This window comes from Martes martes (assembly GCF_963455335.1).
Source record: "Martes martes genome assembly, chromosome: 2".
NCBI lineage: Eukaryota > Metazoa > Chordata > Mammalia > Carnivora > Mustelidae > Martes > Martes martes.
In genome coordinates, this window is record NC_137889.1 from 102,619,317 (window position 1) to 102,644,978 (window position 25,662).

The 25,662-nt window shown below is 42.1% G+C and overlaps 1 protein-coding gene across 2 annotated transcripts in view; it reads right to left on the minus strand.

Annotated features, from left to right (window-relative positions):
- SLC39A8 (solute carrier family 39 member 8) overlaps positions 1–25,370 on the minus strand; it is an 81,748-nt gene extending 56,378 nt beyond the window's left edge. The window contains exons 1-3 of one of the 2 annotated variants that reach the window (XM_080797556.1): positions 25,262–25,370; positions 24,357–24,832; positions 1,213–1,375 (exon numbers count right to left, since the gene is read on the minus strand). In XM_080797556.1, the coding sequence (XP_080653682.1) occupies positions 1,213–1,375; positions 24,357–24,575 (382 nt within the window). In that variant the 5' untranslated portion in view covers positions 24,576–24,832; positions 25,262–25,370. Of the gene's footprint in view, positions 1–1,212; positions 1,376–24,356; positions 24,833–25,082 lie in introns of both variants that reach the window. The other variant, XM_080797557.1, reaches the window with a different exon arrangement.
- Positions 25,371–25,662: the final 292 nt, after the last annotated feature.

A 25,662-nucleotide genomic window follows, 5' to 3' on the forward strand; every position in this document is an offset into this window, starting at 1 on the left:
GGGGAAGCAGGCTCCCTGCCGAGCACAGAGCCCGATGCGGGGCTGGATCCCAAGACCCTGGGATCATGACCTGAGCTGAAGGCAGAGGCTTTAACCCACTGAGCCACCCAGGTGCCCCACTTGTTTTCTTATATTTTAAAATTTCTTTGCGCAGGTTATTCCTTTGAAATACATCTATGGCAATACTGTAAGAGGCACTTAAAATAGTCACTGGCATTTTCTTTCATTTACAAAAATTAAAGCAGTAATAACTCAGTACCTTAATATTTAATCTAGAACCATGCTATTCCCTATCCCTTTACTGAAAAGTACAGATAAATTGACAAGCTTTTAAATAATATGATAAGCACAGGTAATGGAAATTGATCAATTCTGAGCCAAATAGTGAATGTCAATTCAACATGAGCAGTATAAAACATGTTTTATTTAAAATCAGGAATTGAGGGGCGCCTGGGTGGCTCAGTGGGTTAAGCCTCTGCCTTCAACTCAGGTCATGATCTCACGGTCCCGGGATCGAGCCCCACATCGGGCTCTCTGCTCGGCAGGGAGCCTGCTTCCTCCTCTCTCTCTACCTGCCTCTCGGTAGGGAGCCTGCTTCCTCCTCTCTCTCTACCTGCCTCTCCTCTCTGCCTACTTGTGATCTCTGTCTATCAAATAAATAAATAAAATCTTTAAAAAAAATAAATAAATAAATAAATAAAATAAAATCAGGAATTGAGGGGGCATGTGGGTGGCTCAGTCAGTTAAGTGTCTGACTCTTGACTTTGGTTCAGGTCATGATTTCAGCATTGTGAGATCAAGCCCCACATCAGCTCCGGGCTGAGCATGGAGCCTGCTTAAGATTCTCTCTCCCTCCCCTCCGGTTCCTTCCCCATCCCATGCACTCTCTCTCTCTCTAAAAATAAATAAATAAATACATACATACATAACTAGGTAAATAAATAATAGAATAAAGTCAAATATTGCATTTTACAAAATTTTTAAGCAGTACCAAGTATAATTTTGACTCCACAAACAGAAGAGCACAGTTCATGAAGTTTAAATGAGTTCTAATTATTCTTATTCTAAATACTTTCAGAATATAAGTATTTTACCAAGGGCCTCCACGTAGATTAATTAAAAGCAATAAAGCAAAGAAAGAAGCATGTTAATTTAATTTCAGACCAGCCTATAGACTTTTCAAACAAACAGGAGAAAAAACTTCCAACATACCTTCTGAAATATTTGGTTTGGTTTTGTGTTTGGGCCGATCCTCACAAGGATGAAAGTTCAACTGCTGTAAGACTGCTGGACAGATGACAGAGAAGTTAGAGCTGCTTATCTGAGTAGCGTTTGAAAAGCCATGAAGGGAAAAGATCTCTTCAGCTGATAGACACTGAAACAGGATAAACAAAGTAAACATGTATGTATTAACATAGTAAAAGCATTCCAGCAAACATACTTTAAAGAGACAGAGAATATTTCATTTAGACACACAGCACTAACTCTATACCCTAAAATTTTAAAACAGTCCTTACTTCTATAAACCTAGAAACAAGAAAAAATACAAAGAAAGAAAGAAAGGAAAAGAAAAGAAAAGAAAAAGAAAAAACCCAAAAAACAAAAAGTCCTCCTTGATCAATAGTCTAACTATGGCTCCCAAAAAGGTAAGAACTGAGTTGGGAGTACCAAGCACTTTACAAACATTAAAAGTTGACCAATAGCTTTCAAATCAAAAGGTTTAAGAAGATTCTATATTCTCAATATCTCCTCTCTCTTTGTCTTTAGACTGGATCTTTTGTGTAGGCTATTGGAGTAACTCTCTGCAACATTTCTTGTAGACAAACACCTGGCTCCCTTACAGCTTCTTAATTAAGAAATTCGTCCATGCTTCTAGACAGCAACAATAATTCCAATTTAAAATACTTGTTTTAAAGTATGTCTTTAGCACATATGGTTACTTGCTAAAATATGTATTGTTCTCAACGACAGTGGGTAGCTTTTCTCCTTATACAAGGTTTTGAAAATAGTACTAGGCTGCTTAGAAATTCATTAACTATCAATAAAATTTTTAGGAAAAAATTCTTTATGAAAATCACTTTTTAAAGGTATCGTTTTATTCTTGGGCATATTTTAACTATAAACAACATATCATCCATATACTTACATTATGAGAATATAAAAGAAATTAAATGTGTTACAGTGGTTAATAATCATTTTAAGAGTTACAGACTGTGAAAAATATCCACTCACTCAAACAGAAGAGTCTATCTTTAATAAGTACAATTCAGAAAAGTTCTTTGCATGCTTCACCCAATATTTAAACCCCACTAAGATCTTACTTGGCTTTGTGCTACAGACTGGACTGCATTCTCCCCCAAAATTCATATACTGAAGCCCTAACTCTTAATATAATGATATTTAAAGTTGGGGCCTTTGGGAAATAATTAGGGTTAGATGAGATAATGAGAGTGGTATCCTAGTCCAACTAGATTAGTGGTCTTATAAGAAAAGACACCAAAGAGCTTGCCGGCCCTTTCTCTCTCCACCATGGCAGACAGCTAGAAGGCAGCCATTTGCAATCCAAAGACAGACCCTTTACCAGACAGACATTGACCCTTCTGAGCCTTCGATTTGGACTTCCTGAGTCCAAAACCGTGAGAACACTAATTTCCATCGTTTAAGCTATCCAGTTGATGGTACTCTGTTATGTCATCAAGAGCTGACTAACACTCTATGCATGGCATTTGAGAACTCGAAAGTTGGTGTTAACTGTTTGATCATGAAGCTCTGCAATTCCCTTCGCAACAGAAACAATGAAACTAAAAATGTAAGATGCAGGTAAAAAGAGATCACTCACTACTGATTACTAAGATGAAAAACATCTAATACACCAAGATGTGTGTAGGTGTCGAAATAAAATTGCAAATGCCTTAAAGAAAGTTCACATTTAGACTTCTCTCTGTTTTTTTAATGCCCAAGTATGTGCCTAAAGCTATTTCTTGTCCAAGCCATGACAATGGGTTTGGATTTATGACAATGATAGATGTGTGTCATCTGTAGAAGAGGAGACACCACTCTCAATGCTCTGTTAACAGTCTTCCCTTTGGCCTTGGCCAACTAGGGGGATAATAAGCTAATGGAAGGAGAAAATAGCTCTACTGGAGGAAGGAAAGTGGGAAAAATTTTTTTGTCACCATGAAGCCACCCAGGAGCATAATGGCTAGACTCAAACATTAGAGTCCATGTGGTCAAACTGCCCACAGCGTGATTCCAGGAATAAATGGGTATAGTAGCATAAATGGGTATAGCAGCATAAAATGGTACTCTTCCCCTACAAGGAGGTCTTAACCTACTTGGACTTAAAGTTCCTCCAACTCTAAACGAGGATAAAAATGGGAAGCTGCCCATAGATAATTTCCAAAGTCTTCTCAGAATTAGCATACTAAGACTTCCTAAAACTTGAAACTGTTTTAAGCAGTTCTTTTCAAACTCAGATGGTGACTCATTAGTGGATCAAGAAATCCACTTACCACGTCACAGTCAGCATTTTGTAAGGAGCTAAAAATATAATAGAAACTACAGAGCGCCGCCACACCTCACAAGAGTAAGTGTTACGTAGAGAGACTTGCTCCAGTTAGACAGCAGGCACACAACTCCTGGATCACAATGTAAAATTCATTTTTTTACTATAAATGGCAGTGAAGAGTTTGAAAATCACTGTCCTCAAAAATGTTTTAATTGTGCATCACACATCATTAAAGACACTCTCCTCCATACAGTTGGGGGGAAAAATCGTGTAGCCAAAGGAACATACAATCAGTACTGGAAAATAGCTTACTGGAGTCTTGAAGATCTGTGCAGCATCTATGTAGACAGGTTGTCGTGGATAACACCTGGACACTGGCAACTGCTCCATCTCCAGAAAGAACAAGGAGGTGGAGACATGACAAAACTCTAAGCCTCACCTAACTGAGAAAGAGACTCTTAACTATGGAGAACAAACAAACTGATGGCTACCAGAGAGGAGGTGGGTGGGTGGATGGGGGAAATAGGGTATGGGGATTAAGGAGTGCATCTGTCGGGATGAGCACCCGGTATTGCCCGGAAGTGCCAAATCACTAAATTACACACCTGAAACTGCTGGAATTTAAATAAAAACTAAAAACAAAACAAAACAAAACAAAAGAAAAAAAACCCTCTTCGCCTTGCCTAGAATGAGGAGAGAATATTCACAGAATCCTTAAAGTGTGGCAAAACTCAGTTAATGGCAGGCCTGCTTTATTTAAAATATTTTGCTATCGGCCAGCAAGTAGGATGCCCATAGCTTTACACAGCTGCCTAGTTAGCTTTACAATCTGAATTTCCATAATGCTTTGATGTAACAAAGTTGAACCGGCAACAAAGAGAGCAGTTGTCTAAGAAAGGGCGGTGTTTCCCAGGGCAAGGACAAACAGGATGAGAGCCCAGTGCCCGAACACTGAGGTGACAACAAAACCGGTGGAACCGTTGAGGAAGGTCAAACATCCTGTCAAACACACCCCTTCACCTCCAAAACAAACAAGGAATAAATTATGAAACCAGCAGGAGCCACAAGGGGAGGATGATGAGCCTGAACAGTATGTCTTCATAAAACCCCCTGAGTTTTTTTACCATGTGCTTTACATTTATGGACTGAGCTTTTTTCTTTCCATCCATTTGTTTTTACAACACCCCTATTCTCAAGAGTACCACCCTGCTGTTTGCTGCGGCCCTTTGAGCTTTGTGCTCCTCAAGGCAAACTCCAGCCAGCCGACACCCTAATATTCAGTGGGTTGACGTCTTAAAGATATTTTCTTAGGGGACACCTGGGTGGCTCAGTGGGTTAAAGCCTCTGCCTTCAGCTCAGGTCATGATCCCAGGGTCCTGGGATGGAGCCCCACATCAGGCTCTCTGCTCAGCGGGGGGCCTGCTTCCTCCTCTCTGCCTGCTTCTCTGCCTACTTGTGATCTCTGTCAAATAAAAAAATAAAATCTTTAAAAAAAAAAAAAGATATTTTCTCAGTGTCTGTCTTAAACTCCTTGAGTCTCTTGCCACATTAAGGTGATCTTAAATCTCAAATGGGTCTTCTATAGAGGAAGTGCCAAAGTAGGGAACGAGTAGAGGTAAGGGTGTTGAGATTCATATCATACACATGATCTCAGATTATATTTGAAATCATATAACCAAGGAGTTCCATGCACTTCTTCTACTTCCCCTATTCCTTTTTCCTCACCAATTCTGACTAGCCAGAAATTTTTTTTTGTTTCATTGTTTTTGTGTCTTTCCCAGACATATCTTTGTGGAAATGCTAATACAGGGAGGGGACGGGACAGGGTTGAATGATAAGGGTCACTTCCTCCTCCAACATTCTGTAGAGTTAAAATCTGCTTGTGATAAATGCCAAAGAGTCAGGCAAGATCTGAAATTACCCAGTGTGGGAAGCCTGGGTGGCTCAGTTGGTGAAGCAACTGCCTTAGGCTCAGGTCGTGATCCCAGAGTTCTGGGATGGAGCCTACATTGGGTTCCCTGCTCAGCGGAGAGTCTGCTTCTCCCTCTTTCACTCCCTGCCGCTCTGCCTACTTGTGCTCTCTATCTCTGTGTCAAATAAATAAAAATTTTTTTTTAAGATTTTATTCATTTATTTGACAGACAGAGATCACAAGTAGGCAGAGAGGCAGGCAGAGAGAGAGGAGGAAGCAGGCTTCCTGCTGAGCAGAGAGCCCGATGCGGGGCTCCATCCCAGGACCCTGGGATCATGACCTGAGCCAAAGGCAGAGGCTTTAACCCACTGAGCCACCCAGGTGCCCCCAAATAAATAAAATCTTTAAAAAAAAAAAAAAAGGAAAGAAAGAAAAGAAATTACACAGTGTGGATAATGATAAGGGCGCTGAACTTGACTAAATTTGGTCAGGTTCCTCTAAGCCCATGAAGCCTTAGTCTGGCATCCATCCTTATAGGGCCTGCATTGTCCGGTTTTAGCAAGAATCTTGCTAAGTTATTTTACAGAGAATCCCCCATCTTTGATATCTGATCACCCTGGCCTGCCTTCAGCAAGAATCCTATTAAGTTTGCTTAACCCAAATCCCTCCCACCCACCCATGATGCTTCCCCATAGTAATTTTCCATTCACTGACCCTCACCTGCTCCTTGGCTATAAATCCTCACTTGTCCATGATGTATTTGGAACTGAGCCCAGTCCTACACTGAGGTCCCTTCTCCTCTACTGCAGCAGTTCTTGAATAAAATCTGTCTTTATCACTTCAACTACTGTTGTACTATGCTACAAGTATCATAAGCATGTAATTGTACTATGCATTGCATAAATGCTTTTCTTCATTCAACAAATATTTCTGGAATCATAAAAGTCTGGGTATAATATTGATGGGAGGAGGGGAAGGTAGGGGAAGCTGAAGGATGACAACCAAGAAAGAAATCGCACAAGGGTAAGTAAGTCCTAAGATTCTCCATCAAGAAACCTAATAATTGTGGCAGAAATAAATCTCACACCCATATCCATAAAACCAGAGCGAAAGTGTTAAATTCATGAAAGATAATGACAAAAAAACTAGGGAAGTTTCTATAAAAGAGAAATGATATGCAGAGGAAATTGTCAAAAACAACTTTGAGGTTAGACCTCCCAGAAAGTAGACAGAGGATATTGCCACAGGTGTGACTGGGGACCTCAGAAAAGAAACACATTTGGGAGGTTGATGGCCACTTTGGTTTTAAACATTTTAAGTAATAATGCCTGTGGGATACCAGATGAAAATGAAGAGGGAGTTTTTTCTGAGAGGCCAGAGATAAGGATGTGGCTGTCTTCTGTGAGGAGATAAGAGATGAGTGGGAGGGGAGGAGATCATCAGGAGACAGAGCACAGAAAGCAGAGAAAAGCTTTAGGAACATATAACTTCATTTGGGCAAAAGCAGCAAAAAGAGCCAGAGAACAAGAAAGAGCAATACAAGCACCAAACAGAAGAAGTCATCTAGGCCAGTAAAATATAGTGAATGCCTGTTGGTTTTGCCTGCCTGAGATCCTCATCATCCAGTAACAGACCACCTTCATGCCATGGGAGCCTCCTCCCACGTGATGTACTTGGGGCTGACCAGGGAACATGTCCGTTGTCTGGTAGAGCTATTGGAAAAAATCTTTTTGGACTAGGATTGCTTTGATTCTGGGATTTCCTCAGGCCATTTTTCTAGCACATGAAAGCAGGTGAACTAACGCACAGAGACAGGTTTCCAACACCATTTTTAATCCCCTAGATATACCTGTGCCTGAAGCTAAACTCTTCAGCGACCTAAGACAATGAATGGCCTTTGTGACTTAAGCTAATTCAAACGAAGAAGTTTTTTAACCTACAAATGAAAGAGTCCTGATTGATACATAAAGTAATCATTCAAAAGACATTTTCAAAGCTAGGAAATGAATGCTACATCCAGAACCTACAGGGAAAACAAAAAGATAAGATTTCTACTCTTTAAATCTTCTCCAGTCTTCTTATTCTCAACACATAGACCATTTTCTCTAGTCAAATGGCACAGATTAAATAATACAGAACACTCTGACCACCTGATCCCACACCCATCGTGCCAAAGCCTTCACACCACACCAGAAGTGAAACATCATCCCATTCAAAAGTCACCCCAAAGATGGTTTCAGATTCTGTTTTTCCATGAACTGTGCTTCTGCGGAAGCTGAGCAGTTCACGAACCCAATAAGGACACCGCTGGGTATGGTTGTGCTCTCTCTTACAAGGGTCAATGTAGGAAGAGAGAGCACCTTGTAATGTACTTAAACTCAGGGACACTCAAAATTAGAATGAAACACCTAGTCCAGTCTTTTATATAGGATGTCAAGTACCTGAGCCACACAAACTTTGAATTTCATTACCAGGCCCCAGAGAAGCCAGGGGTAAAACTGGAATTAGAATCCACATCCGAAAAAGCCCTGTCTAACCCTTCTCTTTTAGTGACTCTTCTACCTTGCCTTGCTCTGCACACCTGTTTATAGCAAGAACTCTAGCTACCTTCTGGAACTTGCCGTGTATGGAGCCGAGATGAAAGCCAAACAACTCATCCTCCCCAGACCCCAAGTGAATGACTCATCTGCTGTGCTTTGAAAGGGTAAGAGTTTGAGTAAGAATCCAACGAAAATCTTCATCGGCGCTACTCTCATCAAAACCAGTCCCGCTCCTCCCTCACTGCCATTCCCGTATTCATTCACCAAGCACACGTCGAGGACATCTTCTCTGGGCCAGGTGTTCTGAAAAGTGCTGAGAATAAGACATGGCTCCATCTTCAGTAAGCTCACCATTCAGAAAACAAAACATATACATACAAATTTATAGCTATAGAACAATGTAGGAAGGAGAATAGTAAAGATACGTGCAAGCTATTGAGAGGGAAGAGGTCTGGGAAGGCTTCCGGAAGAACGAGATACATGTGCTGAGTCCAGAATATTCGTTCAGTGCTTCTGCTGGCTGGAGAGATAAGACAGGAACCACAAAAACTTACATTAGGCAGAAATCAGTAATGCAAGTAAGTATGTGATCAGTTGACAAATGAATTTTGTAGACAATAGTTATTATAGGAGTACTGAGAAACACAGAAAAGCTATATTCGTCTAATCCCCACATCAATTACAAAAGTAGATTTAAGGAGAAATCTGGGATGAAGAAATCAATATCTTGGAGAAGTAAGTTGTCCAAGATGAAATAACTTATAACTGTTAACAACAGAATTCAGACCAATGTCTTTGTGTGTTTTCTGACTTCTAAGCCCATACTCTCGCTGCTATACCCTTACGTTTTGTTGATTGAACATGGATAAGAACACAGATAATAAATAAAAGGACCACTTAGACCAGGGTGAGGAGTATATTTGTTGCCCCTAAAGTGACTTGAGTGATAGGGTTAAATTACTCTTACATCATATTTAGCATTATACCCAAAGACAGAGCTCGAAAACACTCAAACATCAGCCAGGTTTTCTCACCGTGCTGAGAATTAAGAAGGAAATGCATGATGGTTTTGATTCTTTGCCCTTCAAAGACCCCTCCTACCCATCACCCAAACAGAAACGCTGGACACAATGACCACACCAGCGCAGCAGATGGCTCAGAATCTGGCACAGTCCTCTCTGCCACCGATGCCTGGCCGCTGACACCGCCATGAAGTTCTCCTGCAACAGGATTGTCAAACCTAGAGTACCTCCACGTGTGCCATTTTGAATGCTTCACTTCCCCGTCACTGTTTCAGAGTCAGTGTTTTTGTAGCTCAGGGGGAGAAGTCAACAGGTTAATTTATCCACCCGAGCTACCATCACATAACCACACTGGACTATGACACCAGTACGACTGACATAGGTTGTCAGGAACATATGAAGAGGAGGAAAAGGTGAAGATCCAAAGTAAGTATGTAATGGGAAAGAACCCTCTAGAATCCTTGAGATCATATTTACCCCAGTATTCACGAACCCTAATACTAATAATATAATATTGTGTGCCTGGCACACACTAGGGCTCAGTAAATACTTGCTGAATGAATGAATGCCTAAATGCATGAATGAACTCCTCACTCATCTTCATGGTATTTTTAAAAGCCTATGGCAAAAACATTTCAAGTTCACAGGGTAACCTAAATGAAATTACAGGAAAGTAAGCAAGTGCGGAAAGTGACATATACATAAGCGTGTTTCATGTATGGCAACTAGCCAAAGTTCCCAGAAGAACAACTCAAATACTTAAATGTTTACAGAGGAATTTGAGTTTAACAATGGGGGGAAGGTACATTTCTGACCCTGAAACAAGGGAAGAATCCCATACACTTATCCCTTCTGGGGTGACTGCACAAGGTCACAAGCAGTGGCAGCATAGAACCACACTGGCACCAGGAGTGTTCAAAGTAAGAGTGACTGAGAACACCACTTCCAGATTTGTTACTGATGCAATAACGGAACGACCAAACCTTAGTCACAAGGAGCATGAGTACATACCACTTCTGAGCCTCCTTGATGTTGCTCAACGCAAAAATGCACTGAGTCACACTTACCAACATTCTCTTGAACTTTTCCCTCTTACTTTCCTGTCCAAAGTTTTCTCAATACTATTTTACCAAGATAAGACAGACTTTTCGAAGGTTTGAGCAAAAAACATTCCAGACAAGTGATCTCTAGTTTTAAGAAGTGGCTAATCAAGTGATTCCCAACTCTCTTTTCCCGATTTGTTTTTTTCACTTTTCCCTCAAGTTTTTCTTATGCTTCTTACTTATGCCACTAGAGTGCTCAGGAAGTCCCACCCGGAATACACATAGACACAAAGACGCAAGCACACATATGCACATACGTGCACATGTTCACATTCACTCTCCAAACTATTCATTAAGAGGAGACAAAAAGGGCCTTTCCTACATACGCTATTTGAAGAAAGACACCTTGTTTTATGAAACACCATTCAGGGAAATAAGAGTATTATGAAACAATACGCATAGAGTGACATCATTGCTATGAATAAGGTTAGAGAAAACCTGGAGATGTATGCTTCAAAATCTTAACAGTGTTTACCTTGGGATGACGAAATTATGAGTGATTTTTATTCTTTCTTTTCTGTTTCTCGATATTTGCCAAAGTTTTAGACAATATATATGTATTCCTATCTCAATTAGAAAAATAAAGTTAAATCATGGGAAGTTTCTTAAATCTCTTCTTCTAGGTTCCTCCAAACACAATTAAGACAAGTTGGAATTTTTTTTCTTTTTCTACTAAAGCAAAAGGAATTTTAGAATCTATGATACACTTTTTAAAAGAGGTTTACAAAGTTTTCTGATTTTACCATAGCTATTGACATATTTCTCAATCCTGTCCCATCCACATTCAGTTTCTTAAGGCCCTGCCACGCCTAAAAGCCTGGCATGGTATCAAAGCACAGACACTCAGTCTGGACTCTTACCTTTCTGACCCTAACCCGTCTCCAGATGACAGAAGCTACCCTAGTTTCCATCACCTGTAGGATGACCTTCTTGTATTTGCTGCCAGGCTCAAAAGATCTTTGAGTCTTCCTGCTCACCAAGAGCCTCCCACTCAGTCCCTCCAGGATTGAGGTGTAGAAGGTATGATGTTCTCCAGGCAGGGCTGGGGTAAATGCCACCAGGGGGGAGCTCATCCTTCAAAGTCATTTCACCACTGCATACAAGGAATGACCTTATCCATCACAGCCCCAATTTTATGACAGTCCTTTAGCACGGTGGTTCTCAAAGCATGCTCCAGGGAGCCCTAGGGGTTACCAAAACCCTTCCAGAGAACATATACAGTTAAACCTACTTTTATAATATTACAAAAACTGCATTTTCCTTTTTCACTTTCATTCTTTTATGAGTGAAAATGGGCATTCCGGAGGCTGTGTGATATACGTCACAACAGAGTGAATGCCGCAGAATATATGAGGACACAACTGTCTTCTATGAAACCCCAACATTAAAGAGATTTGCAAAAATGTAAAACAACGCCATTCTTCTCATTAATCTTTTATCATGGAAAAAACAGTTGTGTTTTCATCAAAAATGTTAACATGGTATGGACTTATTAATGTTATTTTTAATATGTTAAATATTTAAAATATTCCTCAACATTAAATTTTATAATGGTAAATATCAATAGATATAAACCACATTTACTAAAGGTCTTTGCTGTTCTCAATAATTATTAAGAGTACAAAGGGGCACAAACTTTTGTCTGCACGTAAGAATGACACAGAGGTTCCTATATACCACTTAACTGACAAGTTGGGAGCTTCCGGCAGATCTTACCTAATGTATCTTTCACCCTGTTCATCCTATATTCCCATAAGATGGTTTCTGCTGATCATTGTCATTGTCACTCTTCTACTCAAACTGGCTCCCCACACAAAAACAAGAAACTTCTCTTCTGCCAAGAGTCTAAAATCCCAACACTGAAGAACTTCAATTATCTATCTCCAACCTCTACCTTTGTCCCTCTACCAACCTGAAAAGCATATCTGAACTCTCTATTCTAATAAAAAAGTTTTAGTAAGTCTTATAATATACCTTCACTGTGACTTTGTAGGCCCTGCACCCCCCACTTAGAATGCTGATGTATCTCCTCTTGAAGAACCCAACTCCTATCTGTGCTAACATTTGGCCCTCACCTCCTCTGCCTAATAGGGCTATGCTCACCAGACTACTACAGTGTTTTGGGAATTCACTGCATATCTCTTTGTATTATCATCTGTTTGTGAAAATGGATATCTCTTTAATAAGATCACATGAAGATCTAGAAAGGATGGATGTGTTCCTTTTCTATCTTTCTCAACCCCTACCGAGGCTTGGGACATGTAAGATGCTCAACTTATCATAATCATTAATTTGCCAGATTAAGGAAAGGAAGGGTGGATGGAAAAGAAATTAGAAACTAGTACACAGTACCTGAGTGTAATTCCGAGAAAGACAACTGGATAGCCTGAGAGTCATTTACCAGTCATTTACCTCTGAAGAGCCAAATTTTCAAGACACAAGTTTCTCTACTCATGCCAGGAAACTTTCCCAGAATGAGCCTTGTGTAGCCTTGATACTACAGATAAGCTATACTGTCACCAACATTTCCAACTTGCCCTAGAAATTATAACTATAAGCTATGGAGAAAACCCACGGCTAAATGAGAAAAAAAAAAAAAATCTGACAAAATTCACAAATTAGAAGAGATAAAAACTATTATATCCTTCTACTTCGATAATACACCGGTTTTAGTTTAACATTCTATTTCCTTTACACTATTTTAAAAATTTTCAACAAATGAAGGAATTGCTGGTTTACCTTGAATTGAATTAAGTGAGACATCTAGGTTGATTTAAAGTTTTGTTGGTACGTCAGTATAAAATTTAGTGTTAAAAGGTGGAAGTTTTCATTCATTCAACAAGTATTTCCTGAACACCTACTAAATGCCAGATACTATGCTAGTTACAGAAATACAAAAAGTGATTGAAATGCACCCAGCCCCTAAGCAACTAAGATGTTAGAGACTGTTGCAGGGTTTGGATAGAAATATAGGGAACTACAGGATGGGCCGATAAGGGCTAGGGTAGGATCCCTTAATGTGAAAAAAGGTTAATTAAGCCACCCTAAATGTATGGGATTGTCAGAGGCCTCCAGGGGAAAACAGTATCTAAGCTGAGATGGAAAGGGACAAGGAGAAATAGGGTTGGAGAAACAGGGGTGTAGGAATATTACTGCAGTGCCTTAAATATCAGGAAAGGTGCTTAGATTTGATTCTAAGAGTAATGAGAAGCAATTTGAGGATGGTGCGATTATCAGATGTGCATATGAGATATTAAGTCTGGTGGCAATGGGGAGCACAGGGAGGGCATGGGGCAAGACTGAGGGCAGCAGCAGACCCGTGGCAGCCATTTACTGAGCACCTACTGCATGCCAGGCACATGACGGAGTGACGAGATGCAATAACTCACCTAATCTCCACAACAGTCCCATCAGGTAGGTAAAATTACCCCCATCAGACAAGAGAGAACCCTGGAGTTTAGACAGACTGAGACAGAAATATGTGGACGATACAGTGACAGGACTTAGGTGAAATTACGATAAGGGGGGGAGGGGTGTCAAGAACGACATCCAGTTTTCAGCTTCATCAACCAAGCAAGCACAGGGTGATGAGGATCCCTGAGACTAGCAAAACAGGATTACCTGGAGGTTGTGAGGGAGAAAGGTTAGAGTTGATGAGCTCGGTCTGGAACAAGTTTAGACCTGCCGAGTTGGGGAGGAGAGGGAGTTGCACATCACTGGGTAATGGGGGTGGCTAGGCTAAATCTCCAGAGAGAAATCTGAACCCTCTCCTTAGAGAGCATCTACACACAAGTGATTACTGCAGCCAGAGGGACAGACAGGAGATTGTGCAGACACAGTGTGCAAAATCAAAGGGAACAGGACTTGAGACAGGACCCTGAGGAACATCAGTAGTTAAAGGATGAGCAAAGGACACTGAAACTGAAAAGCAGCAGAGAGGTAAGAAAATCAAGGCACACTTAGTTTCCAGCAAGGAAAGGGTGTGTGTTTCCAGTAGGACGTGCTCCACGCCACCAACACTAATAGAGAGAGGTAAGGCCTGAGAAGCGCCCATTGTATTTAGCAAGAAGAAGGTTCTGGGTAATGTCCTCCAGGATTAATTTCATGAAAGCTCCGGGACAGAGCCAGACCACAATGTGCTGTGGAGGGACAGAAAGGTGCAGAAATGGAATGGAACTTCAAATATTTCCACTGTCCAGTTATGAACAGAAAACGAGGCACAAGGACCATGATACATTCAGGGGATTCACAGCACAGGGGCCCCACTAACACAGCATCTGCCCCAAACCATGAGAAGAAATGGGCATTCAAACTTGGAATATCTGTTTTCCCAGTCCAGTCTGGACCCTTGGTGACTTCTGCCAAATGACTCACTTGTGTCTCACTTTCTGGGGAAACAGATTTGTCTTCATTCTCTCACAATACTATTTTGAGTATCAAACGCCGGTAATCAGGAAATAACACCGTAAGGTTGAAAAATGGCTGTGAAGGAACTAACATCAGGTTTTAGAGCTAACCCTGACTACTGCAGAGACAACTTCAGCAGGGGGAACAAAAATAGTAACTTTTTTCTTGTTTTACTGACACAAGGCTAGTATCAGCAGAGAATACCTTCCTACTTCAAACAATTATGCAGGTCCCAATGGCTTCAAGAAGCTCTCTCCCATCAGTTCTACCCTGACATCCAGGCACATGGATGACAGTAGGGGACACGTGGGTTTTCGGAAAATCAACCAGCCCCTTCTTGGGAGTGATACCCCTCAGCCTGAGGAACGAAAGTGGAAAGAGCATAGGTTTTGAAGTCCGGTCACCCTGCGATGGAATGCTCACTCTGCCACCTTGGAGCGATGACTCCGAGTGAGGTATTTAACCTAGCTAAGACTGGCCTTCCTGTAAGATTAGGAGGGTTAATTAAGATTAATTAAGGGTTAACGGGATGATGTATAAGAAGCACTGAGCACACTGCCTGGAACACGGTAAGTCCTCCGAAAATATTAGCCTCATTCCCCTTACGACAGAAACTGCTTCCTCTCCTAGGGTGAAGGTCCTACTCAGAATATTTCCTTAACTGAAAAAAAGGGGGAGAGTGCCTGGGTGGCCCAGTTGGTTAAGCACTCAACTCCTGATTTCAGCTCGGGTCATGATCTCAGGGTCGCGAGATCGAGCCCCACGCGTAAGATTCTCTCTCTCCCGCTCCCTTTGCCCCTCTCCCTCCTCTCTCCCTCTCTCTAAAATAACTAACTAATTACATTAATTAATTAAAAATAGAATATTTCCTTGACTGGCATTCATCCCAAAATTAGGAACAGAGCCAATGTCTAGCTTTTCTCATTACGGTGTGTAGGTGAAATAAGCAAAGAATATCCCTAAATTCTGAGGTTCCTGATCCTAAAGAGAACTGGATCACGATTTGATACACAAACTCAATCAGCTGGTAGCATCAACAGCATGCATTCCTCAACAAAAGAGACTGCGTTTTCCTACACATGTATATAAAGCAGGATCGATCTGTGACCCAACTCAGATTTAGACTACCAATTCTACTGTTCCCTTTCACCTGAAGTCTGGGCTACCTTTCATCTCTCACTTATTCCAGTGAGACCAAAGCAGCCCCTGTTCTCTTACCTGCTTTCAACAAACAAGGCCGGCTAGACGTGAAGAGCCCTGGATTCTGCCAGCTTGTAAAACCCATACAGAGATCCTGAAGTCAATCTAAACTTCAAACCACAATTACATGAATTTCTGGAAATAGAACATAGACTCCCAACGCTTCACATTTCAGTAGTGATGTAAATTTTGGACAAGAGTAATAAAATACAGCTAATTCCTAAATGGAGCCTCAGAAGTAATCTGGAGGAGAGGAAATGTCCACAGTCTGAAATACCCAACATCATCTCATTAGCCTATACACCTAAGGTTTACATATTTAGGAATTTATCAGGAGTGTTTGATCAACGGGAAGCAGAGGCGAAAGGTAGAAGACTCTTGAGGTGAGAGTTGTCATGGAAACTAACACTGAAACCAGCGCTGGACTGACATATTTCTCATTGAACTTTTCATTTCATTAATCCTTGCTGTCTTTTTAGAGCAGCGCTTTCCTCCGTAAGTTGACTGACCCTGGGGTACTCAGGCCTCCAGTAAAAGACAATTTTGTTAAAAAAGGTATAGCTATACCAAGTAACACAGTATTATAATAACTATGCATTGAGCACATATTTAAGCCAGGCAATATGTGTCTTACATGTACTGTCTTACATGTTACTTAATATTTGAAGTAATATAGGCAATGACAAAAATCTTTATTACATGTAATGCAGTAAATATATAAGTGTCTGAAATACAGTGATTGCTCAGTAAATGTTATTATTGTTCTTATTTTTTTAGTTCAAACAACCACCTATGAGTAAGGATAATTTTTTCAGTTCACAGATGTAAAAACTAAGGATTAAGGAAGTTAAGTGACTTGCCTGTGATTCCCCAGCTAATAAGTGACAGAATTAGAGTTTCAGCCCAGGTCTGTTTGATTCCAGAGGCCAAATTGTTAACCATTATGTTGTATTCTCTACTACAGTTTGAGATCTAAGGAGCTCACCAAATAAATCGATGACAACTCTGGATTATTTTTAAGCTGGGCTTGTGGAACTAAAGCCTTACAGGCCTTATCAATGCACACCTGTTTTTGTTCTCTAGCCATTCAGTTCGTAATTTAAAAAGTCAACGTATTAGATATTTGGACTTGGAAGGCATAATACTACTTTTCAGGTTAACACCTTTGATCTAGATTCACAGATTTTTGTTTTTGCTCTCCTTAAACTCCAGGCCAAGAAAAACAACAGAGGATCTTTGGAAGGAGACAGAAACCAGTTGAAACAAGGCTCCATTCTAGAGATTTTCTATGCTCCCAAATCCCATCATCACAAAGGTAATTCAATGATAGTTTCATTTCTTTATAAAATAAATCTCAAGACCTGGCAAACCCATTTGGCTCCTGAAACAGACAACTGGGAATAGTTTGAGAATAAATTAATTAGTTTCAATTACAAGCAGGAATCTACTGTTATCTGGAGTTGGGGATGGGAAAACTCTGAAAACTACAGCTTCTTAGGTAGTCTAGAGTTCAGTAAGATTCTTTTTTTTTTAAATAATAAATTGCATGGTAAATGATCCTAATATTAATTGTGTGCATCTAGCAATATGGACACTCCTTTGAGGAAATGCCCTCTGAATATAAGTAACTCGCAGACCCTTATTACCAACCACATCAAGCTGCCTTCATAAACGGGTTGCTTTTCTTTTCCCTGAGGAATATCAATCCCTCTCAACTTCAGGCCTCATTTTCCATCCTATTTATAGTCCTATTTTTCTCCCTCAACCACGACCATCACCAAAAGAAACGGGAAACCTAGTGGATTCAATGTGCATTAAATTTAAAGGGGAAAATAAAGACTCTTAAACTACAGTCACAGTTGAAATGCGATGGGGTTTTTGTTTTGGTTTTGTTAGATTTTATGTATTTATTTGAAAGAGAGAGAGAGAGCAGGAGACGGGGGTGAGTCAGAGGGTGAAGCAGACTCCCTGCTGAGCAGGGAGCCTGATGCGGGACTCGATCCCAGGTCTCCAGGATCATGACCTGGCTGAAAGCAGTCGCTCAACCAACTGAGCCACTCAGGCACCCAAAGAAATGGGTTTTTATGTTGGAGAAATGAAGTCCTAGCATCTCCCAGGATGGGTCTCTTCAGGAAACAGGAATATGGCATGACTCTTGGAAAGCATAAAGCCCACAAACCTCCCACCCAGCTACTCTACTCTGAACATCCCTCATGAGGAATAAAGATCTACCCCTACCAAGGAAAAAAGTTTTTACCTCTGCCCTCTTCCGTTCATATGTGTGAGAGCTCAAGCTCCCTCGCAGCGCAGACTTGCATGGTCAGAGCTAGGAATTCCACTCACCTACTCTTCCTTCATTGCTTCCTTCTAAACCAGCAGCACAGGCTCTCAGCAGTGTTCATATGACAGTGAATCATAGCCAGCCTAATGCTCTCTCTCACCGTCTTTGCCCCAGTGATTAATTAACTATGCAGTTTTGCCTTGTGCACCTTTCACAAGTTTCTGTCTTATTTCTTATTTCGATTCAAAGCTCTCTGAGGAAAGGGACATATCACCACTGTGGTTCCTACACTCTTGGCACAGGTCCTTCATGTGACTAAGCTATGGATAAGCTGATTGTGATCAACGATGAGTAACTTATATTCATATTTCAAAATATGAAGTAATAGTTTCCCAGGCTAGAGGGAGTATGATTTTCTTTTTTTTTTTTTAAAGATTTTATTTATTTATTTGACAGACAGAGATCACAAGTAGGCAGAGAGGCAGGCAGAGAGAGAGAGGAGGGAAGCAGGCTCCCCGCTGAGCAGAGAGCCCGATGCGGGGCTCGATCCCAGGACCCCGGGATCGTGACCTGAGCCGAAGGCAGAGGCTTTAACCCACTGAGCCACCCAGGCACCCCGGGAGTATGATTTTCAAGACTATAATCAAAACATCCACAACAGCGTAGTGTTTAGGACTGCCTGAGGTTCTACCGCTTACTGTGTGACACTATTTAAGTTACTTAACCATTCTGTACCACATGTTTCTCCTGTGTAAAATGAAGATAATAATGGTGCCATTATCATAGAACTGTTGTGAGGATGAAATGAGATAATACAAATAAATTGGTTAAGAGATATGGCACATAGTGAAACACCAGTAAATTCCTAGATATAATTATTTATGATATGTACAAAAGGGTGCATATGACTCTTAGGGCAGTTAGATATGGAAAGAATAAAGAGCATTTTCCCATACAGATCCCAATCATACCAGGCATGGAGGCAAGCTAAGCTCTTGACATCATAGTCAAATGAATTACAAGTGTCCTTCACTTTCCCAAAACCTCTTGGAAACAATGATCTAACTATACACCCTCAACTTAAATGAGAGGGATATAATAAGTGAGAAAAGATACATTGTCTTGAAGGTAAAGCAACCAGAGACCTAAATGCAGCCTCACCCTCTGTCTTGCCCTTCTGTCTCACCCTTCATTTCTCACCTGAACAAGCAGGCTGGAAGGCATTCCTGGAAGATCTACCCCCCACCATTTCTCAGAACATGAAGGTCAAAAGAAAAAAGAAGAAGAAGAACAACAACAACAACAACAACAGATGTTCTTTCTCTCCTCTGTCCATGTCAGCGGTTCCCACAGCCTCCCTCATCTAACCCACCATTACCCCCACCCCAAGTAAAAGTTCAACAGAGAACAACAAACTACGCATACAATACATACGGAATGAACACACACACACACACACACACACACACACCTTCTGTTGGCTACATGCCGCCATCCAGTGAAATAAAAAGCCAAGAGTTATCTCACTGCCTCTCCCTTTGGCATCATTAGGCTGGAAGCTAATAAAGGAAAAGATTTAACAAGAGTCAAAGACACTACAGGCAAAAGAATGAAGTAGAAGATATTCACTGGGGGAAGGGAGCTTTTTTGCCTGCTTTTCTGCAAGAGACAGAGCCTTTATGCTACCTTCTGACTGTCTCCAGGCTCCAACAATCGTGACATCAGCAAACAACAGCGGTCTCCTCCCTGGCTCCGTCTAGACCCAACCCAACACATTCCACACTCTCATGCAGGTGAATTTTCTGAAAACACATGGTTGATCCCTATTCCACTTTCATTTGCAATTCTTTCATTAGATATATCATGCTATTGTGCATGATTAAAATTATGTGTGCATATGTCATACCTCCCTCAATAAACTGTAATGCCATGGGAGAACCCAGACTGTATTACTATTAAACAATCTTCACCCATTCACTCAAAACATGCAGAAAATATGTGTTATGTACCTGGCACTATATGAGCCCCTAGAGATGAATCAGGTCATTCCCTTCAATTTTTTAAAAATCATTTGTGTTTATGTTGGTTGCAGGGGTTGGGGCGGGGGGGGTGGTGTTGGGGAGAGCCATATAAACAGAAAATTGTAACGCATGAAATTATTTACATTTTATAATATTATGATATAATTGTGATATATAATATATTTTGATTGCACAGGCACCAATTAACATAGAATCACAGAGAAGGGCTCCTACTAAACCCTTGAGCAGATCAAGAAAGGCTTTTCAGAAGAAATAAGGTCTTAAACTGATGGCTGAAACATCGGCAGATATACAGGGAGAACCAGGAACTATGAGCAGTCCATTAAGACTACAGTGGCGGCAAAGGAGAAGGCTTGAGAAATATTCAGGAGCCAGATCTTAAAAGGACTTTAGCTACATTAAAGAATTTGACATTTATCTTGAAGCAGTTGAATTGCTTTAGTAAAAGGAGTGATATGATCAGATTTCTACTTTAAAAATGACCACTTTAATTAGAATATAGTAGTCATTCAAAGAATTTGTTGAATACATGCATAGTTAAGTGTAAACAGCATAATAAAAAATATTGTAGGAATTAAAAAGGAGAGAAATCAGTGAATTGGTCCTGGCTGTGATGTCCCAGAAAGGTTTTATGGGGGAGTTCAGCTGTTCTTTTAAAACTGTACAATTTTGATAGGGTAATTCAAGGAAAAGAACTTTCTAGTTAGAAACAGGAAAGGTACAAGGAAGATAATGAGCTAGGAAGTGGCTGTGCAGAAGTTTCAGATGAATTCACAGAAGAGCGAATAGTTTAGTGCCAAGTCTGGAGGTGCAGGTTGGCATCTTAGAGCAGGGATGGGGGCCTTGAATGCCAGTCTCAGGATTTAAACCTCACCAGCAAAGAGACAGCCAGCTCCTGGCTGAGTTTTGAAAGGGGAGAGGCATACTGCGTGTTGTATTGGGAAGATTGAGTATGAATTGGAAGAGGTTTAAAAACAAGGTCCAGGTAATAGGGTGTAGCAACATAAAAGGAAAAACAAAAGCAGGAGATGTGCTGCAAGATACATAGCAAAAAAAAAAAAGAAGAAGAAGAAGAAGAAGAAGAGTTAAGAGAGAGAAGTAAAAGCATAGGGTTGGGTGATCGCGGTGAAACAAAGGTCGCCTCACATGCCAGCCTCCTACACCCACCCCCACGTCTCCAGCTCCCCTACTAACACTCCCTGCCAGGCTGCCTTATCTGAATAGACCCATTTCCTGCAGCTTCGTGTTATCATTCAGAGGATGAGAGTCTCCTCCTTTATGAAGCTGTTTAACCAGTGTCTACACCTAAGAACTAGGAGGTGAGGGGTTTTTCTGAAAAGAAAATGAAGAAAAAAGAACATTTGGAGAAGAAGAGAAGAACATCAGACAAACAAAAGGTTAACACTGAAGCTATTCTTAAGTCCCCTAAATCAATCACCCAGGGTGTTCATTCAGCTGGGGTGCCCCTGTTTATTGCAAGAACCCCCCGAGATAAATCACACTTACACCCAGTCCTGGGGTCCCAAAGACTCAATTAGCTCAAAGAGTTCTGTCCTCTCATTGCTGGGGTCACCTCTTCTACCAGCTTTTTGTACCCTCAGTAACCACAAGAAGCAGAAAGATAAAACTCAATTGTTCTGTTGCTTCCAGTTTGAACTCTGGCCACTTTCATCTCCTACAGCGATGACTTAATTTAATAGTACGTAGGGATACTGAAAAAAGATATTAGAAACTCCCTTCCAAAACTGTCTAACAAAATTCCACCGCACATTAGTCTATTACTCGAGAGAAGCTGACCTGAGAAATATCACAGCCCTCATCCAAAGGAACAATGTCATTTGTAAATAGATCGCTCAGAAAATTCAATAAATCCCTGGCTCATCAAAATAAATTCTATTTTCCCAGCCCTATTCAAAGTCAGAAAGTCAGGCTTCTCACAATAGTCCCAGGTATTATTTATTCTACTTTCAGGCAGGCGGGGAAACTGAAGTTGCATTCTTTAAGATAGAAATAGTAAAGGCCAGCTGGGTGGCTCAGTTGGCTAAGCAGCCGACTCTTGGTTTCAGCTCAGATCCTATCACGAGATGGTGAGATCAAGCCCCTTGATGGGCTCTGCACTCAGTGCTGGCTCCATGTGGGATTCTTTCTCTCCCTCCATCTCTCCCACTCACTGGTGCTGTGCTTTTGCTTTCTCTCTCTCTCAAATCATAAATAAGTCTTTTTAAAAAATAGAGATATTAATAGCTCTAAATCTTGTTCCAAACTGGATGGTGTCTTGCTGCAGCAGAATGCCAGCAAATTAGTAGATTCTCTGTAATGGCATTTCATTTGTCACCATTTAACTGATGACTATTGTTTTCTTTAGAACTTTTTAGTTGATGTTTGTTAGGCCTGATTACATGATAAACTTTCCTCAGCTTGCCTTTGTTTCCAAAGTAATTATGAGCTTCTTCCTCTCTCTTTTTGATGCCCACAGATGCCATAATGAAGGCAGTTAAATATGCAAACATGAGAATAAGAAACAAGGTGTCAACATACCTATAATTTACTTACTGAGGCATCCAACTTACTCATAAACCAGGGATCATATCGCTAATAAAGTTATCTGATTTTCCTAAAAAATTTAGGCATATTTTCCAGTGTCTTTGCCAACAGATGGTTCAGGGGTCTTTTGTCACTTTATAATTCATCTACCCCTCCAGACATGATAAGGAGATAATTTAAGTGAAAACAATGTGTGGACCTCAGATATGCAGCTGCAAACGAAATCTCCACACTCCTTTGCAAGCATATGACCACCCCTACTCCTCCTAGAATACTTCGGTCAGCTATTTCTAATTGAAAAGAGACTGCAACTAGACGGAAAATACTTAGGAAGGTGTTTGCTTTATTTTCTAAAATAGCTATATACTATGGGAGCATTTCAGTCTTCCAACACAGAAGTTCTCAGACATTAAACCAAAGGCAGTATCATGCCAGAACGGGAACTATACATAGTTTACTAAAGAACTTATATAAGCAGACCACAAAACCCTTCCAGATCAAAGGCAGGTCGCTCTCTAACCCCCTCCCCCACCACTCCCCCACTCCATGGCATCAGAAAGTTCTACTTCCCAATTATTGTATGTTTTAATTGGGGTAAGATATTTCTAATAAAAAGAATGCCAACCTAGCTGTAGTTTTATTAGCAAGGATTTTACCTGATTAAAGTTTCCCTATCTGGCATCTAAGATTAGGTTTCTTAGGATATCAGGATCCTAAATTCCTGAGTGAAGAATACATAGTATGCAGTATTTCCCAAAACATCTGAAAACATAAACACTTTTTCTAACAGAAACTAACATATCGCCCAGAAGTGGCAAACACTACGCAAATTACTGCATACTGCCATTCATCATCAGTTGTCACTGGAACAAGAGCAGAAGGAAAAAAAAAAAAAATCAAAGCACTGAGTTAACTAAATTTTTAGAAGTGGTGAGGAGTTCTGTGAAGGATGCTAAAAGCACACTTTGCCTACCTCGCAGTTTTAAGAAATACTCAATCACAGAATATTTTATTATGGAGGTGACTAGGAATCTATAATGGCATCTTCTTTTTTTGGGGGGGGGGGAACTTACTAATAGGTATGATCTTAAAATTCTCCCAGGTAGCTCATGGCTGTCCTCATATTCTAGGCATTACAGAATGTCTAGCTAATACTGCGTATACATACTGAGAAATATATTTTTATTTTGAATGAAAATTAGAATCAAACACTTGCCCTGACCAGTGATTAAAAACAAAGGCTCTAAGCCCAGTCCAAGCACCAACTGGGTATGTGATCTTGGTCAGGGCCTCCTTGGTTTCCTGATCTCTGTACAATGGACACCCCCCCCCCCCCCCCCAGCTCTGTAAGGCTCGTGAAACCCACCCAGGAAAGACAACTGCATCGTATCTCCTTGGCAGTTCTTACCCATCAAGCAACTGTTGATGAGGGCGGGTTGTGAGCCATTATCTTTGCAAGGAAGATTGAGGTCCGCCGTTCCAATAGAAAAGCACCTCATAAGGTGCTTCCAGCCCTCAACTACTTCATAAACTCTTCTCTAAAATTGTATAACCACAAGCGTGGGACCTCTCAGCTCATCAGGAGTAAAACTGCAACGTCTAGCTCCCTCAACAACACCAGCTTTATAAAAGCCCGGTGGAAGAAAAGCCCAGTGTGGTGAAAACCAAGTGCCACCAATGAGTCACGCCTCACGCTATTCTGCCTCCCTCACTTCTCCCAGACAAATAGTGTTCTCATACAAATGAAAGTTCACGGACACCGAGAGCCTGGCAGGGCGCGGGGGGCCCCCGCCGTACCTGATTGAAGTGCAGCCGGCCGGGCTCGGCGACACCCTCCTGGGGGGCGGCTCCCAGCTGCTCCAGCAGGCGCGCGAGCTGCGCCGCCGACAGGCTCCGATTCGCGCCGAATACGCTCAGCACATCCTCGCTAAAGGCGAGCCCGGGCCCCACCGCCGTGCCTCCGACGCCCGCGGCCGCCAGCAGTAGGAGCCCAGCCACCGCCCGGCCCGGGACCATCCCGGCCGGGGCTGCCTCTCGAGGACCTGGAACTGGCCGAAGCGCACCGGGACGCTCTGGGCGCACCGGCGTCGGTGCCCGAGGGCGCGCGGATCAGGCGTGGTCCACGCGGGTCCGAGTCAGCGGTGACGAGGGCGCCCCTGGTCCGCCGCCGCCTTCGGAAGAGCAGCAGCCCGCGACCTGCGGGGCATTGAAGTGCAGGTGGAACGGGGGTGGGGAGCGATAAGCAGAGCGGGCCCCCGGGCCTCCTGGAGAGCCTAAGATAAAGAGGACAAAGGGGGACAGAGATAAAGGCCAGCGGGCCACCCACCGGCCAGCCCCCGGAGCAGGGCCTTGCGGCAGCCCTCGGACGCCCAGCCAGGCAGGGGGCCAACTGCTCCCGAGCCAGGTTTGCAAACGTCCCAGGATTTGCATAGCGTGGTGACACAGGCTCCTCCCGGATATAAAGCCCCAAACCAAACAATTTCTTTAGGAAGAACGAAAACCGCTCTCACTAGAGAACCCCACCTCTTCTTCCTCTTTTGCGGCTAAATTCCCTCAGAGCAAACTTAGACACCGTGAAACAGTCCCGACTGAGCTGCAGGAAATAGCCCCTTCGGAGTCCTGGACTTTGCGTCTCTGCGGGACCCTCCCTCTCCCAGAGTTCTTCGCTGGGCTTGGCAAACCGTAGCCTGCTAATCTCTCACCTCGCCTGTCTGTTTCTGTCTCTGCGTCTCTGAGTGTGTCCACGTGAGTCTGTCTGTCTCTCTGTCTCTCTCTCAACACTATCTCTGGCAAGTCAGCTCTGAAACTCCGAGATCCGGCCCTACGCCCTTTACAGATAAGAGGCGGGCCCTGTCCCCGCCTCTCTGGCACGTGGTGACACGCACTCCCCCAGCCTGAACTCCCGCGCTCGTCCACGCCGGGGCGCAGAGCCGCTGGCGTTGGCGCATTCCTCACCGGACCGGGCTCTCCACCCTCACCCCGGGGGGTTACCTGAATGCCACGTTTGTGTCGGTGTCCCCAGCCTCCTTTCTGGTCTCGGTGGTCTCTTTGTTACCTTGATGAAACCAGCTTCCTGGAATAGAGTCTGGAGCCCCATGCATTG